At 40.2% G+C, this 13,519-nt stretch overlaps 1 protein-coding gene across 2 annotated transcripts; it reads right to left on the bottom strand.

Annotated features, from left to right (window-relative positions):
• Positions 1-425: 425 nt before the first annotated feature.
• On the bottom strand, positions 426-11,580 carry ccdc13 (coiled-coil domain containing 13). 2 transcript variants are annotated; one of them, XM_080861326.1, is made up of 13 exons: positions 11,489-11,580; positions 11,061-11,253; positions 9,826-9,974; positions 9,587-9,729; positions 9,415-9,498; positions 9,204-9,320; positions 8,986-9,090; positions 8,656-8,826; positions 7,598-7,774; positions 6,643-6,849; positions 6,422-6,531; positions 5,869-5,931; positions 426-3,178 (listed from the first exon to the last, which is right to left on the bottom strand). In XM_080861326.1, the coding sequence occupies exons 2-13, from the start codon at positions 11,246-11,248 to the stop codon at positions 3,097-3,099; spliced, it is 1,596 nt and encodes a 531-aa protein (XP_080717452.1). In that variant the 5' UTR covers positions 11,249-11,253; positions 11,489-11,580; the 3' UTR covers positions 426-3,096. The 2 variants fall into 2 exon arrangements, with proteins under 2 accessions (XP_080717452.1, XP_080717453.1); XM_080861327.1 differs by having other exon boundaries at positions 9,204-9,317.
• Positions 11,581-13,519: the final 1,939 nt, after the last annotated feature.

Raw genomic sequence — 13,519 nt, 5'->3', positions numbered from 1 at the left:
TTGGCTTCAGATCAAAACATAGGAGTCGCCATCAAGTACTGTACTTAACTGACCACACTGCCATCTAGTGATGCAACTTGTATTTAAACATATCTGAGCAAACTGAAATTACTACAGGGCTCACGCAGTATTGACTCACTGCACTGTACATATACGAAGTGTAAGCAAAGGAAGGAGTTTGAAAATGAACAAAAAAAGACTCAAAAAGTTTGAAATATGGGTGCAAGAGGCACAAATGAGTATCACGCTGAGGTGATCTGCTCACGAGCCTCACGAGGCTTTAGTGAACACCTCCGCACCTGATTTTTAAAATCAATTTCAGTGTCGTTAACTCACCCCGTACACTTTGATCTTTACCCTTTCCCTCACCGCGACCTGGAAAAGATAAAAACTCATTACTTTAATTCTACTTACTGTAAATGAGCACATTAGGACCCTGCTGTTTATTTTCTTTCCATTACATGTAAATGAGAGGGACTGGGAGATGAATGGACGCATAGAGGTCCAAACCGTTTTCTGGCCTGAGCAAAGTTCACAGATCCCTCATATACTGATGGCTAACTTTAACCTCTGCGTTCACAGCTGCACTATTTACTTTAGTTTCTGGATGCAGTCAATGGTCTGCAGGAAGCATTGGTCCAGAACGAGGGAATACCTCTGAGGAGAAGGATGGAGAAAGGAGTCATTCAAACTTGGAATGACAAATAGGTGAGGCTGTTTACGTATGCTGTGTTTACATAAGTTTGTGTTTGGTTTGGTGGGTTATTGGGCATTTTGGAATAAATCTACACCTTTCTGCGTAATACAGCTACATAAAACAATAATAAAATTGTCTGGCAAGGTGTAATTTATTTGAAAGTGATGACACTCTTAAATAACTGAAGTCAACATGAGCAGTCACATTAATCCCTGATATTAGGTCAACTGAAACTTCAGTATAACATGTCTGAAAAAGAAAAGCTCACTGAAAAAGGATGGAAATTATGTCCCTCTTGCAGTCATGCACTGCGTTAAAATTATATACGATTACAGGTTTGCGAAAATGCTCAAACGCTGGCTTCATATAAAGTACAGTTTTGTGGCAAAGTTTGAAAATGACCCCGCAAAAAAACCATATGAAGTTGAACGCTTTCCTGGCAATCAGACGCAGTTAGGGACCGTGACAAGCATTTGCTCCATCAACACCCTTTCTGACGCACATTTCCTCACTTGATACGTATCTGGCAATCTTCATCTGCTCGTCTCTCATCTTGCTCTTACGGTGACACGTCTCACTCTGTTGCATTAAAGAGCGCCTCACCTTCCATCCAGGAGGTATTCAAACACAAGCTGTTTTTTGTTACTCTGAGCATAAAGGCTTTCTTCATCATGTCCAAACTCTGATATTTTTGTCTTGTGGCACTTTCTCGCTCAGTCCAATGGGGACCTGCCAATCTCCCACAGGGTCCTGGAAGACATAGTGCGGTATTTGAAGCAGCACACTAACTCAGCCATGGTTTTAAATTAAGCGTGATGTGGAGAGGGAGGAAAGGGGGGGATGTTCTGCTGAAACCCTTTTGGCTACATCGGAAGAAAATAACTCGGATGTTAGTATGAATGTAAGAGCCACTCCCACTGGGCATATCCAGACAACCTTTGGATTAAGAGCCATATACTGTACATGTGTGACCTGCTCTGGGGAATGTATAGAGGACTACAGTGGGAGTTTGTGCAGCTTGAGTTTGCAGTTATTTTCAACCGCTATTCCCACAAAACTGGTTTCAAGTCAGAAATGATTAGTGTTAATATTTAATAGGAATATTGAAACGATTTGGGAACTTAACTGTGGTGATTACTATTTAGCCTGGCCTGTCGCACATTTATTTACAACTGTATGGAGCCAAAAAAAACCTTAAAAAAAGAAAGAAAAAAAATCAACCAAAGTCATCGCCATGAAGGTAAACAATGTATTGAAAATATTTGTTGAGGGTTCGGTTCCTTTTCACTGATTAATTTGGATGTTTCTTTGGTTTACAGAAAATATTTACTTTGAAAACAGACAGCATTGGTCTCGATACCTGTAATGCATTTAAGGTTACCAGCCGAGGAAAGACAAACATATATTTAATAAAATGTGACAGTGACATTTATAAAACAGCGAGCAGACGAGATGTGAAACCACGGGGAGACGTCTTATCAGCACCGACCGCTCCTGCAATCACCCGGGACACTTGTCTGATGCCATCAGGGTTAAGTTGAAAGCTATTTTACTCAAGGTACTTAAGTCGTTAAACCGAGGTCACCCGACCTTACGTCGCAAACTGTCTTTCGGGGACTCAAATGGAGAGAAAGTCAGAGATGCATATAATGTTTGCGTGGCTGAAGAGGAGAGTTTTTTTTTTTTCCTTTCTCCTGCAGGCTGCTGTTTTGTCACATGTGACAGGAGAAGGTAGGGCTCAGCTGGAAGTGAGGCTGAGCAGGGACCAGCCAGTTCCCCTGGATAGTGTCTTGTCTGTGCTGTCACAGAGCCTCCAGGAAAACATGCCTGACTTGTCTCATCACGTCACTGAAAGCTGCAGGTCATGGTGGAGAGTGCTCTTTAGGGATGCCCTCAGCGCCCGCGTTTCCTCCAGCTGAATGACCAGCCAAAAGACAACATACAAGAACAACATGAACATCTCCGTGCAACCTTGATGTGACGGGCAGAATGAGCACTGCTATCTGCAGCGTGTCTACCGCCGCACATCATTATTTCTGTCGTCTGGTTAACTCTTATGGTTGGAGAAAGAAAACTCCTGAACCAGAACCAGTTTAAGGCAGTGTTGTCAAAGAAATAAAGTGTTTACAAATTCTGGACTGTTGGACAGTCTGTTCAGGTTTGTCTGTGGACAGTTCCTGTTGCTCAGAGACTCCATGGTGCTCAGGGACTCTGCTCCTGCCGACAGAGCTGTGATAGCCACGTGCAAGAAAGATAAGGGGGAAATTGAAAAAGAAGAAAAAAAAAAGAGAAGAAGAAAAAAATCCTGATATTGTCACATCATGCTGTCACTGAGCCTTGGCATATCAGTCCTAGCCATGCTGCATGGACAGTGTTTACTTTAATCTAATTTTGGCCTCTCAAACTCCTCCAGGATCACTGGCCTGTGGTGCTCCTCTTGGTGCTTGTGCCTCCAAACATGTGTGGCTCATCACTTTCTCTCTAGAAGAGTAAGACAAATGTTGGATTGCATTAGAGTTAATGCAACGGAATTCTTCTTAACAGACACAGCTTTGGAGTGACAAATATACAGTGGGGCAAAAAAGTATTTAGTCAGCCACCGATTGTGCAAGTTCCCCCACCTAAAATGATGACAGAGGTCAGTAATTTGCACCAGAGGTACACTTCAACTGTGAGAGACAGAATGTGAAAAAAAAATCCATGAATCCACATGGTAGGATTTGTAAAGAATTTATTCATAAATCAGGGTGGAAAATAAGTATTTGGTCAATAACAAAAATACAACTCAATACTTTGTAACATAACCTTTGTTGGCAATAACAGAGGTCAAACGTTTACTATAGGTCTTTACCAGGTTTGCACACACAGTAGCTGGTATTTTGGCCCATTCCTCCATGCAGATCTTCTCGAGAGCAGTGATGTTTTGGGGCTGTCGCCGAGCAACACGGACTTTCAACTCCCGCCACAGATTTTCTATGGGGTTGAGGTCTGGAGACTGGCTAGGCCACTCCAGGACTTTCAAATGCTCCTTACAGAGCCACTCCTTTGTTGCCCGGGCGGTGTGTTTTGGATCATTGTCATGTTGGAAGACCCAGCCTCGTTTCATCTTCAAAGTTCTCACTGATGGAAGGAGGTTTTGGCTCAAAATCTCATGATACATGGCCCCATTCATTCTGTCCTTAACACGGATCAGTCGTCCTGTCCCCTTGGCAGAAAAACAGCCCCATAGCATGATGTTTCCACCCCCATGCTTCACAGTAGGTATGGTGTTCTTGGGATGCAACTCAGTATTCGTCTTCCTCCAAACACGACGAGTTGAGTTTATACCAAAAAGTTCTACTTTGGTTTCATCTGACCACATGACATTCTCCCAATCCTCTGCTGTATCATCCATGTGCTCTCTGGCAAACTTCAGACGGGCCTGGACATGCACTGGCTTCAGCAGCGGAACACGTCTGGCACTGCGGGATTTGATTCCCTGCCGTTGTAGTGTGTTACTGATGGTGACCTTTGTTACTTTGGTCCCAGCTCTCTGCAGGTCATTCACCAGGTCCCCCCGTGTGGTTCTGGGATCTTTGCTCACCGTTCTCATGATCATTTTGACCCCACGGGATGAGATCTTGCGTGGAGCCCCAGATCGAGGGAGATTATCAGTGGTCTTGTATGTCTTCCATTTTCTGATGATTGCTCCCACAGTTGATTTTTTCACACCAAGCTGCTTGCCTATTGTAGATTCACTCTTCCCAGTCTGATGCAGGTCTACAATACTTTTCCTGGTGTCCTTCGAAAGCTGTTTGGTCTTGGCCATGGCGGAGTTTGGAGTCTGACTGTTTGAGGCTGTGGACAGGTGTCTTTTACACAGATGATGAGTTCAAACAGGTGCCATTCATACAGGTAACGAGTGGGGGACAGAAAAGCTTCTTACAGAAGACATTACAGGTCTGTGAGAGCCAGAGATTTTCCTTGTTTGAGGTGACCAAATACTTATTTTCCACCCTGATTTACGAATAAATTCTTTACAAATCCTACCATGTGGATTCATGGATTTTTTTTTCACATTCTGTCTCTCACAGTTGAAGTGTACCTCTGGTGCAAATTACTGACCTCTGTCATCATTTTAAGTGGGGGCACTTCCACAATCGGTGGCTGACTAAATACTTTTTTGCCCCACTGTAGATTATACTTACCCAGACAAGCTATTAGCTTGATAAATATGTGTAATTTTATATAAAGTTTCATTTTTGCACCATTAAATTTCTGACGTTAAATTGAAAACTGTAAAATAAACCACCACGCTCTCATTAGTGCACACCACAGTCATTACTGTGGTGTGCACTGCATAAATAAAATGAACAAACACCAACAGAAATAGCCTCCCTGTGTTTGTAATCTTGGGATGGAAATATACAAACTGATTTAACATTTTAGTTGTGCAGCATTATAGCATTTAATTTTTATACTGACAAGAAAATAAAATGGGCTACTTTAGCTTTGTGCAGTACGCAAAAGTGCAAACTTGAAATGTGAAGAAAGAACATTTGCGTGAATCATCCGACCACTTCATTTGCAAAAAAAACCCCAACAAAACAAAACAACCAAACAACCAACAACCACCACATGGGTATCGACTCAACTGGCCTTTTTTCACCAATAAAGCACTCCTTCATCACCATCTTTGACGAGTAAGAGAGCCAGCAGCAGTGGCATAAAGATGCCGTTCCAGATCAAGCTGGAGAGCTGTTAGCTACAGCAATCTGGATCCTCTGTAAGAAAATGAAAACTATCTCGCTTTTGGAGACATTTCATGACCTGTGCTGCTTGCTCGATGTTTTTATCTATTTTTTTTTTTGTTTGGGTATTTTGGAGGAATCAATCAAAACTGTTTTAAGCCTTCAGGTGAAGTGGTATTTTTCGATCTATACTTTCACACAAAGATGTGCATTTCACAACCCTGTCCCACTGACAGAATTACACTGTGAGCGATAGACTGAAGAGAAAAAAAAAAAACAACTAAAGAACATCTGCAGTATATTCTACAGACCTCTCAAGCTTGTTAGTCCTTCTCCACAAAGAGGACTTGGGTTATCATGTCACAGTCAGGAATTTTGTTTACTAATTTCATAGTGATGCCCATGTCAGTACAGAGCAGACATGGTACACATTAAACTTACGTGAATTCTATGCCACTTCCCACAGCTGGCAGCACCAGTTTGTGACCAAATTTAGAAATTGAACTGAAAAACAAAACATTTGAAGGTGGTAAACAGAAATCCCACAGGAATACAGAAGTGTTTAACATCACAGTCATCAATACGCCAATAACAGTGCACCCCAATGTTAACCTTAGGTAATTATTTAGCTTTATGTTTCTAGACAAGACGAGAGATTTCAGTGCTATGTGTGACACTTAGCCTCAGAGGCTGGTTTCAAGTGCAAAACAGAAGACGAGATGAACAAAAATTATCGGTCCTAAAGAAGTAAATCAGGGTTCCTCAAAGTTGTATGAAGCTAAAACAGTTCTTACTCAACACGTCATAATTCTTTCTCAAACCTAAAAAAAAAAAAAAAGGTTCCCAGCTTAATCTTACTTAAGTAATTTTTGGCTTAAATATTTTATTTCTCACCACGTGCAATGGATCCATATCCCACAGATTGGGACCCACTAAGCTAAACTAACAATAAGCATATTTTAATGATTATCAGATATTAAACCAGCACAAGTACCCTGAAGATGGAATTCTTTTGGTAATGTCTCCCTCTTCTGGGGAAACAGCAGAAGTACAGTTTGTTATCCTGATGCTGGGCTGTCTGTGCACATCATCGTTCTTCAACACCTATAAACACACGTTTAATTGCTGGTCAGACATCTCATGCTGAATCTCGGAGAATGCACAAAAATAAAAAAACAAAAACAAAAAAAACCCTGGTAATTATTTCTTGATTACCTTATCAGAGAATTGCTGTTTTTTCTGTAGTTTTTTGATAATGGCATCTTTCTCAGCAAGTATCTCCTTAAATCTCTGGATGATAGCACTGTGCTCTGAAGGTATGTTGCTCAGCTGTTGTCCTACACTCTGCTGCATCACCTTGCTCTGTACGTTTTGCTTTTGGCTGAGTTGTTTTAATACCATCTGCATCTGGGCCTGCTGCTTCTGCCAGAGGTAGAAAAGATATACACACTTTATAGGAACAGTAGTAGTAAAGCATGGACACATCACAGGATATCCTCTACTTTGCAGTATGTTGACTTCAACTCATAAATGTCAAGTGAAATTGGTACTGTAACAGTTGGTGAAATGTTAGTATTTGACCACTAGGCGGAGCTCTTGTAATGATAATGTAACTAACGCATTTTATTTTGTATGTTTTATTTTTGTGTTAACATTTTCCTTTTTTGGTATAAGGTAAGGGCAGAGGTCACTTCCTGTTTTGGGAAGTAAGGTCAGAGAAGCTGCGCATGGTGACGGTCTAGCCGTGTAAAAGTCAAGCTAAGAAAGAAGAAATAAGCCCTAAGTTCCAGTTACACCAGTTTGTCTACTTGCAGGCCAAAGTAGTATGTTTGTTTATATTTTGTGAATTTTATATTGTAATATGTTTTAATGCTGAAATATAATTTTCTTGTACATTTGTATTCACCAGTTCTACGGTGTACCTGTGTACGTTAAGAGAAGCACAGTAAACATCAGTAAAGAAGAACTCTCGTGTCTCTTGTGTATGTGTACAAGCCGGCATAGGTACTAACTGCCATGGTATTTAACAAAACTATTAATAGTGTAATCATGCATGAGATACCTTATTTAAAGTCTTACAATACCTACTTTCTTATTAATATATACATTTATTAAAAGGTAGAATCTATACGACTCTAACCAGATATTTGTCTCCAGTCTAATTTCTTACCATCAAAGCAGCCACGAACTCATCATCGTGTTTCCCCTTCTCCATCAGGGTTGATATTTGATGCTTCAGAATTTTGACTTCAGCAGATAGAGTTTTGCTCCTGGCTTTAGAGGCTTCCAGCTTTTGCTTCACATCTTTGTGTTCTTTCAAGAGCGCCTCATAATCCACTGAGAGCCTCTGCACAGTTGTGGAAGGAGAGAAGGGCCTTAGCACATTAACAATGTAATGTCTATGTTCATATAAAATCATTGCCTAAGTCCCAGTTAAACAGACAGAGAGACCAGTCAACAACCCTCTCACAATCCAACATGCACGTGACTTCCAGCAGGCACTAAATGGCAGTTTCTTTTTTTGATTACATGTAAAGTCTGTTTTCTTAACATAAGAAATGAAATCAGAAAAACGTATGTAGGTTTGCACTGGCTCAAGGTGATTAAAAACACAGAGACATAAAATACAAGTCAACACACACACACACACACAATTATTAACTGTAAGCCTGTGAGGATAACATGGTTTGAGTCTGTCTGACCTCAAGTCAGTGGGATACTTGTTCCAAACAACAGGACCACAGTACCTGAAGCACCTGAGCACACTTAAATCTAATTTTGGGAATAGCCAAAAGATCTGCACCTGCTGACCTGAGAGGTCTAATTGGGTTAAAGAGGCTGCGCAAGTCAGAGATGTACTGGGGGTGCCAAGCCATTGAGAGCTTTATGAACTAATAGAAGGGTTTTAAATGTAATTCTGCATTGAACTTGGAACCACTGTTGTGACTTCGCTCCTTGAGTGCTAATAAAATGCTGAACTTACAGCATATGTGTAAGGACTCTCTTACAGCAATACAGTTTAACCTGCTTGATATGAATGCATGGACCCATTTCTCATAGTCAGTTTGAAATAAGAACTTTTTATATATCTCTGAAATTCAAATTTTCATTTAATAAGTGGCTGGCATTGGTAAAAAAAAAAGAAAAACACACACACACACACACACACACTTTCGCCAAGCAACTGATGGTTGGTCTGCAGGCCTCTGTGGTTGTGGCTATACATACCTCAAGGGCTACCCTCTTCTCTTTCTCTATAGTGCGGATGTAGTTGACATTTCTTTCCTGAGGAGGAGTTTTCTGAAGAACACCCATGCCCAGAAACTCTTCCTCTCCACTCAGAACACTTGACTGCCTTTGTTGTGTTGATTTGTTCAGCTGCTGCTCAAGCTCTCGTACCTGTTGTTCAAGTTTTGTTCATCATCAGTTCAGTTTCAGGGGTTTTTTTTTATGCTTTCCTGTGAACTCACTATTTTGAAAAGCACTTCATTGGTTATAATGTTGTAACTTTAAAATACATTTATGTAAAATCAAGTTCAACTTCAATTTTGAACCTACCCTTGTCTGCAGAGCCAGTATCTGCTGTGCTCGACCTCTAAAGCTCCCAGGGCAGCTTAGTAATTGCTGAAGGTTGACCTCCTCTCCAATCTCACTAATCAGAACCTGAAGTAGTTCATATTTTAGAATCTATAAGTCACTTGTGAAAAATCATTCAGATATAAAATATTCTTCTTGAGTGATTGCATATAAGACAGAAAATAAAGTAAGTCTCCTACCTTCTGTGCCATTTTCAACTCCTGCTTGGCAGACTGCACCTGGTTGCGATACTCAGTCACCTTCAGTTGGGTAGTTGCTAATTTTTCCTGCAGAGATTTAACCAGTGCACTTTCCTGCTTTCAGAAACAAGTCATAAATGATCCTTTCAGTGATGCCATTATTTTAGTTAGGACCCTACAGCAAAATGTTCCTTTTGTTATTATTCCTTACCTCACATTCTTCAGATGAGATCTTAACTGGTGACTTTGAATCTACTTTTTGCCCAGGTACACCATGTACCAGCATGGCCTGCAGCTACAGAAAGTCACAACAGTTTTTCTGAGAAGGACAAATTTTCATGCATCAAATTATTTCAAATGATACACATAAAGCAAAACTTTACCTCTCTCTCAAGCTCTTTGATTCTGTTGCCGTTTTGCTTACATTTAATCTTCTCTTGCTCAATTTCAGCAGTTAGTTCTCTATTCTTCTTGGATAGCTCAACAATCTTGGTGGCAGCTACAGCTCCTGCCAAGCCTGAAGTACCTAAACAGATGAGTTGATGAAGCAGGAAGAAGCTGTCACATGTCTGTAACATCTCAATGCAAAAAAAAAAAAAGAGTAAAACAATTGACATTATACCTGCTAAAGCCAGTCTTTCTTCGTCTCTTTTCCTCTTCAGGTGCTTAATTTCAAAATCCTTCTCGCTCAGAAGTTTGAAGAGCCGACCATTTTCATCCTTTAGCTCTCTCAATTGGTCAAGGAGGGCCTTATTCTGAATGTGCAACAGCCTATGGTAGACAAAATGAACAAGGATGAATGTAACATGACAGAATGGTTATTTACAACCATGTGAAAATGACAGTTTTCATGGGATTCTGTACAGTCCTGTGAAAAATTGAGTCCACCTTTAGTGGTTACCTTAAATGGGTTAGTGGCAGCCATGTGCAATTAACTGATCATCAGAAAGTGTGAGCGCTATGAAAAGCAGAAATTTTGGCAGTTTACTGGTCCGGACCATTCAGATGCCACAATCTTCCAAAAAGTGGGTGTCCCAGCAAATTCATCCCAAGGACAGACTTAGCAACGCTCAGAATCTACAGGCCTCACTTGGCATGTTAAATATTGAAGTTCATGACAATACAATTAGAAAAAGACTGAACAAGTATGGCTTGTTTGGAAAGGCCAAGAGAAAGCCTTTTCTCTCTAAAAAGAACATGGCATGGCATTGCAGAGTTGAATCTCAACAAACCACAAAACTTCTGGAACAATGTCCACCAAAGTGGATGTGTTTGATCATAATGCACAGCAACATGTTTGGTAAAAACCAAACACAGCATATCAGCACAAAAACGCCTCATACCAACTGTCAGACATTGTGGTGAAGGGGTGGTGATTTGGACTTGTTTTGCAGCCACAGGACCTGGGCACTTTGCAGTCACTGCTTCTCTGTATACAGTACCAAAGTATTCTAGAGTCAAATGTGAGAACATCTGTCTGAAAACTCAAACTTGGTTGAAATTTGATCATGCAATCACAGGACAATGATCTCAATCACAGCAGCAAATCTGACTGAACAACAACAAAAGAATGTGTTGCAATTCAAGTCAATGTTCAGACCTCAGCCTGACTTATCAGGCCATGGGACCTACCCTGCAAACCTCAAAGAACAAAAGCACTGCTGTATGGAAGAGTGAGCCAAAATTCATCATACAGAAAATGATTACTCGAAGTTATTGCTGCAAGCCACTTAGTTTTTCACATGACTGCATGCAGATGACAAAGATTTCCAGTCTTGAATAATATATTCCTTCATAGTGGTTTATGTAGCAACATTTATGGAAAATACCTTGAAAAACATTTAATTTAAGTCTCACCTGTTTTGGGGAGCATCACAGCTTGCCTGAACACCTTGGTTAGACAGATCCAAATCATCCTGAGCGCCACTGTCATTGAGCTTGTCTGGCTGTGTTTCCTTTTTCCTCTCCTGTTTCCTTTTTTCCTGCTGTTTTTGCAGTGCTTGAAACTGAAGCCGCAGTTCGTTCAGCTGATCCTCAGACTCCATGATCTCTGATTTATGGCATTGGAAAGTTAAAGGTTGATATTATAATCGAATCAATGCTGAGGCTTAAACTATTATGTCGTGTTGTGCTTCTTATCTGACACAGAGAGAATGCCCTTAATACGATGTCTGTAGTCGACGTTTACGGTACGTAAACCGTACGTACGTACCGAAAGACTATTTTCTGAGCCTAAGCGAAAAGTTCCCTTAAAGAGAGATTAAGTTGAAGAGAAAATATCTCACCTGTTAATTAGTCGGGTCCGTGTAAACAAATTGGTTTTAAACTTCACCACAGGTGAAGACAACTCCTGTATCCATAGCAACTGCCATCCGGGGACTCAGCTCAGCTTAAAACAACATCTCGCGGGAGCAGAAATGTAGTCATAGAGACCAGGGGACGCTTATAAAGGCTAAAACATATTTTTTAATTGTGCCCTGGATATGTCACCTTTAATTCAAAGTCTGACTTTCTATGGCACAAATGTATTTACTTCATTTTTTTAAACTGCACTGACAGATAAAAGCACCTTCTGCATCTGCAGTGCTTCTTAAACTTATTGGGCACTGTGCTAGTATTCGTTCAGTATAGCCTAGGTTTTGCGAAACTTCCATTGTTTTTGTTCTTCTTTTGCTCTTTTGTTTTTATTTTCCAGTGTAGTGGAAAATAAGGAGGCTACTTGTACTGCAGCTCCCTCCGGTGGATTGTAGATTGTTCACCACTACAAAAAAATGTAATTGGAAATTTTAATTTAGTTAGTTAGTTTAATATATTTCACATTAGATCTGTCCAGGGTGTACCCCAGCTCTTGCCCTCAGACAGCTTGGATAGGCTCAATTTGTTTCATGTTATGTCACCATACATCCCAGTATAGTGTTTTTAACTAATTTTAATTACGATCTTTTGTAAATGTGGTTTTAATCACAGCCAGAGGTACTCTTCTATGGTGTTTAAGCATGCGATCAGATCAAAGCTACTTTGAGTTACTCCTTTAGTCACAAGAGGTCAGCACAGCAGTTAGCTCCACATATTTGATTTGGCAGGCCCCTTCCTATCCTTGCTGTTGTTTCATGTTGCTATACAGCTAAGCAAAAAGGCATAACTCTTTGCTTAGCTGTATATTGCAGTGATAATGTAGGCCTGTAACTGTAACATCCACGGGTTGGATAGTTTTGGAAGTGATAGATACATATAAATCTTAACAGGAAACTGGAGTGGTCATAACTCTTATCCTGTGTACAAGAACGACCAAAGTTGTCTTCATCTGCTGGTCAGCTGAAGCCTTTTGAGAGGTGCAGAACATTACAAGGACCTTTTATGACACTTTGACTCCATAGAGGAGGTGGATGGGAGGAGGATGTTAGCCAAGCTAATGTCCATTATGGACAACAACTCTCACCATCTGTCCCTGAGCAGCTCCTTCAGCAGTAGACTGTTAAAGCTACAATGTAAGACTGAGCGCTATCATATGTCCTTCATCCTGACAGCAGACAGACTATACAACACAGTATTGGGGGGGGTTGTACACAAAAGCGCAGCCTTACCTAATGTCCACCATACTGTTGCTCATTTTATGTTAAGATTAAAAAATCTAGCTGGTGTTGGTATGGAGAGTAACCTTCAGTAATAGTAGTAAATCACACAGCAATAGTACATTCATGTAGTTGTAAAGAAGCATGATAATATATTAAGTAATCCAAAGTATTCAGAATACGTTTCTCTCATTGAGTAACGTAACGGAATACATTACAAAATACATTTTGGGGCATTTATTCTCTAATCTGTAGTGGAATACATTTTAAAAGTAACCTTCCCAACACTGTCAGTACTGGATGTAAGATGATACTCGGCAGATGTCACGTAGACTTTATACGATGTCTTGGAAATGCCTATTTTCACAGCAGCCCCATAGTCACAGTGACAAAGCATTTTCATACCTCAAAATGATGCAGTTAATTCCCCGTTTAGAGGAAAAATGAATACAAATAATATAATAGTGTATCAGTTAACAGAGTTGAAAGACTCTGACTTCAAGACCAGAAATGACATATTCGGAATAGCTTAACAAGGCATCAATTAAAGCACAAAACAGGTTAAACAACATTTTGGTGGCTACTACAAAGTATATATATAATATCAAAGTAGCACAAATAACAAAATTAAAATCATTGAAAAAAATGAAAAAGAGAGTTCATTTTAATTAAATTACATAAAGGCTACAGAATTACATCTCAAATTCTTTTCCAGTTTCAGTTTATTGTAATGGCTTTATAAAT

This window comes from Rhamphochromis sp. 'chilingali', assembly GCF_963969265.1.
Source record: "Rhamphochromis sp. 'chilingali' genome assembly, chromosome: 16".
Lineage (NCBI taxonomy): Eukaryota > Metazoa > Chordata > Actinopteri > Cichliformes > Cichlidae > Rhamphochromis > Rhamphochromis sp. 'chilingali'.
Note: the sequence above shows the minus strand (reverse complement) of the source record. Positions and strands in the feature narration are given on the sequence as shown.